Source organism: Gigantopelta aegis, chromosome 10 (assembly GCF_016097555.1).
Source record: "Gigantopelta aegis isolate Gae_Host chromosome 10, Gae_host_genome, whole genome shotgun sequence".
NCBI lineage: Eukaryota > Metazoa > Mollusca > Gastropoda > Neomphalida > Peltospiridae > Gigantopelta > Gigantopelta aegis.
Window position 1 is genome coordinate 12,854,002 of NC_054708.1, and position 4,173 is coordinate 12,858,174.

The 4,173-nt window shown below is 38.8% G+C and overlaps 1 protein-coding gene across 1 annotated transcript in view; it reads left to right on the forward strand.

Moving 5' to 3' along the window:
- The window catches only part of LOC121382984 (flocculation protein FLO11-like), a 53,047-nt gene extending 51,209 nt beyond the window's left edge, over positions 1-1,838 (forward strand). The window contains exon 4 of the mRNA XM_041512695.1: positions 1,082-1,838. Within this exon, the coding sequence (XP_041368629.1) occupies positions 1,082-1,615 (534 nt within the window). The 3' untranslated portion in view covers positions 1,616-1,838. The remainder of the gene's footprint in view (positions 1-1,081) is intronic.
- The last annotated feature ends 2,335 nt before the right edge of the window (positions 1,839-4,173 follow it).

Below are 4,173 nucleotides of genomic sequence, written 5' to 3' on the forward strand. Positions count from 1 at the left end.
GATCCACCATTCTTAAGTGTCATCTCCTGTACTTAGTCCACTTAAGAACGCCCCTAATTAGCACACTGATGTTTACGATCCACGTTAAACCGAATGACCCATTCGGGAATCGGTCAAAATAGTTTGCAAACGTTTAGCGAAAAACGGCTGGGCGAATATAGACTTGGATGTGTCTTTCGTGCATTGTGGAAATGTTCGCTGCAGGTTATTTGAGACTGTCCTGAATTCGCTGGCTGCTAATGTAACATATTCCTGCCTGGTAGAGCCCTTTTAACGGTTACAATTACATATATGCAATGTGTTTTCTCGCTTAGAATATCGGTGTCTTTATACTATATTCATTGTTTCTATGGTCCGTCCCATCCTTCTACAAAAGTGTGTTTTGTTATTTTTGTTAATGATTTTTGTTTGCTTTAACGTAAGAAAAAAAGTAAAAGTGTTTTGGAAATAAGATTTAAAAAAAATAAAATTTGGTTTTAATATTTTTGTGTGCAAACCAATCAGCTCAGAATTAAATGACTTGTAGTAAACTCCTTAGTATGAAAAAAGACGTTCCCTGTGGGACGGACTATAATTCTTGTAATGTTTGCAGTAATCCAAACTAGAATGTATCTTGCAATAATTTCGTTTGTACGAAAAATATATATACTGACGTTCAAAAACTTTTACAAGGCTTAAAACTGTATTATAGAAAAACAACAAATGGTATGGTGAGATATGAAAGTATCATGAAGTTCAACATCTAAAAGTCACAATGCTCTTCATGATACATGCAAAGTGTTTGTGTTTCTAAATTGGATCTTTTCGATTAGCAACAATATTTATCAAATTATTCAAATTGTATGTGTGTAAAGTTTCTTTTGAACGTCAATATATATTAGAAAACACAAAGAATTTTAAGCCACTACAAACATTAGGACGATCATAAACACACATTTAAAGACACGTATGTTCTAAACAAGAAAATGTATTTAAAGTGTAATTTTAGTCGTAAGAAAGACCTTAATCAGTCGAAAACATCTTACAATGTTAACAAACTCAAGATATTATCTTTAATAAATATGTATTTGACCTATTTTAGATGTCAAGAACTATATCCATCTTACAAGGGAAATCATCGTACAGCAATGACGACAGGTCGATGGATAGAACTCCCTGGGCGTCTGTCGATCCGGATGTGACGTCACTGACATACGAGCAGATATCTCGCAATCTTTCTGAATGCACAGCGACGCATGCTAGCCAGAATAAGGGTAACCAGCGCAGGTGGGAAAATGAAAAATACATTTCTCCAGTTGGACAGCATTCTGATAGGTTTGTATCCCAAAAGGTCTATAGGTGTAACTTATGTGGTTATCAAACTGGCCTTTTGCCAAATTTGAAGAGACACGAGAGACGTCATAGCGGGGAGTTTTTCAGGTGTCATTTATGCAAGTGCAGATTTTCGGACAGATACGAACTGTCTATCCACGTTCGTCTGCATTTTGAAAAGCTCAACTGTAAGGTTTGTGGGAAGACGTTTTCATCCAGATACGGTTTACAGCGTCACGTGAAAACACACAAACATGGCCGGAGTTTAGGAATTGGTGGGCAGCAGCTGGTCGAGCGTTTGTGAGGAACACTGTCGAACTACTGAAGACTGAACACTGTCGAACTACTGAAGGATGTCTGGCTATGTCACTAAGCGTTGATGGATTATCCACGTGGGCTCGTGGACTGTAACATTCATTCGCATTTGTGTATGCATGCACACACACACACACACACACACACACACACACACACACACACACACACACACACACACACGTATACACACATATACATATATAAACGCACGCACGCACACACACATACATTAGCAGACATACAGACGCGCTCACACACACATACAGACATACATATATACACATATACATGCATAACATACATACATACATACACATAGACACATTAACAAATAGACGGACGCACAAACACACACGCATACACAGACGCATACACATAAAAGACACAAACACACACATTAACAAACACAGACGCGCACACGCACACACACACACACAAACGTACCTTTAAAAATGTTAACATTTTCACAAACACGCACACAGACGCATACATACAGAAGACACAAACACACACATTAACAAACACAGACACGCACAGACACGCACACACACACACACACACACACACACGTACCTTTAACAATGTTAACATTTTCAGGATAAGCACTTTTTGTATGTTGAATAATTATATTAATCTAATGTTTTTGTTTGATTGTTAGTTTTTATTTGGATTTTTTTTTCGTCGTTCGTTTCGTTCGTTCGTTCATGTTTGTTTGCATCTGCTCGTTTGTTTGTTTGTTTTGTATCTTTGTCTTTATATTGAATGCGAAACAAGGTATTTGCTTGGACTCCAAAACGTTTAGCAACTGTTTTTGTAAGTGTTCTTTTTTTAAATAATGAACGCAATCGTCAGTTAACGCCTATCGGGATGGAACAGTGGTCCATACAAACACCACTTAATCCCGTGATGCATCGCGTCGAACAATTGCTCTACCTTAAGATAGGATCATTTTCAGGAGCGTTTAGATCTTCAGTTTTGGCAAAGTATCACGTGCCCCACGACTGGAACATCAAGGCCACGATACGCACTTCCCTATTAGAAAGGGGCGCGACATAGCCGAGTGGTAAAGTGCTCGCTTGATGCGCGGTCGGTTTGGGATCGATTCCCGTCAGTGGGCCCATTGGGCTATTTCTCGTTCCAGCCAGTGCACCACGACTGGTATACCAAAGGCTGTGGTATGTGCTATCCTGTCTGTGGAACGGTGCATATAAAAGATCCCTTCCTAGTAGTGGAAAAATATAGCGGGTTTCCTCTCTAAGACTGTTAAAATTACCTAACGTTTGGCATCCAATAGCCGATGATTAATACATCAATGTGCTCTAGTGGTGTCATTAAAAAAAAAATAACTTTCGTCAGTGGGCCCATTGGGCTATTTCTCGTTCCAGCCAGTGCACCACGACTGGTATACCAAAGGCTGTAGTATGTGCTATCCTGTCTGTGGAATGGTGCATATAAAAGATCCCTTCCTACTAGTGGAACAGTATAGCGGGTTTCCTCTCTAAGACTTAAAATTACCTAACGTTTGGCATCCAATAGCCGATGATTAATACATCAATGTGCTTTAGTGGTGTCATTAAACACATTTTAACTTTTTAACTTTTCCATATTAGAAAATTAATATAATCTGAATTACACAAACCGCATTCTGTCATCAAAATCGTATCTCTGCACAAGGCAGTCGAAAGGATGTTTTAGGCAAAGTCGTGATTGCTTCCATGATCCACTACCTCGACTCCCCTAAGAGATCCGTAACAGGATGTTTCATCCCTCTACACCGCCTGTATGAGGACTGCTACTCCCAAGACTGGGCTTACAAAACACAAGATCCCTTGTTGCAAACAGGTAAATATTCTAACTGGCAAAAACGGCATTCTCTCCCTCCCATCCCTCATTCTGTCTGTCTGTGTCACTCTCTCGTTGTGTGTGTGAGAGAGAGAGAGAGAGAGAGAGAGAGAGAGAGAGAGAGAGAGAGAGAGAGAGAGAGAGAGAGAGAGAGTTTATGTGTGTGTGTCTTAGCATACATTTCAATACTTTTTGCATACCTTCTCTATGTAATATATGCTTTAGGGTTCTACTCTTGAAAAAATCTGTATTATAGACGAAATGTCGAGTTTTAACTTTGTGTTTGTTTTTGTTTTTTAAAGTGGATTGTTTTAGACAAAGACTTTTGGTTTGAATTTAGGGTTCTATACAATCCTTCTTGGTGCTATTTAAATACCGTTAAAACCGACATGAATCGAAATTCAAAATCCAAGATAAATTAATTGTGTTACTTTTGTTTGGTAAATGGTAAAAAAAAAAAAAAAAAAAAAAAAATGTAACAGGCACGTGTGCAGCGGATGTGTTTCGAGGGTCGAAATCCTTCCTTGCTCGATCAAGGTTTTTTCTTCAATATATTTTTCAGGGGAGCACGACTCGACCACATTATAAATTTCGCTCGCCACAGTCTGGACCCACCCCCTAACTCTTCCCCTCTGCTAAAATTACTGCACACGCGCATGTGTAAACTATTATCTGTTTAAAACATAGTACAAACACATTGTA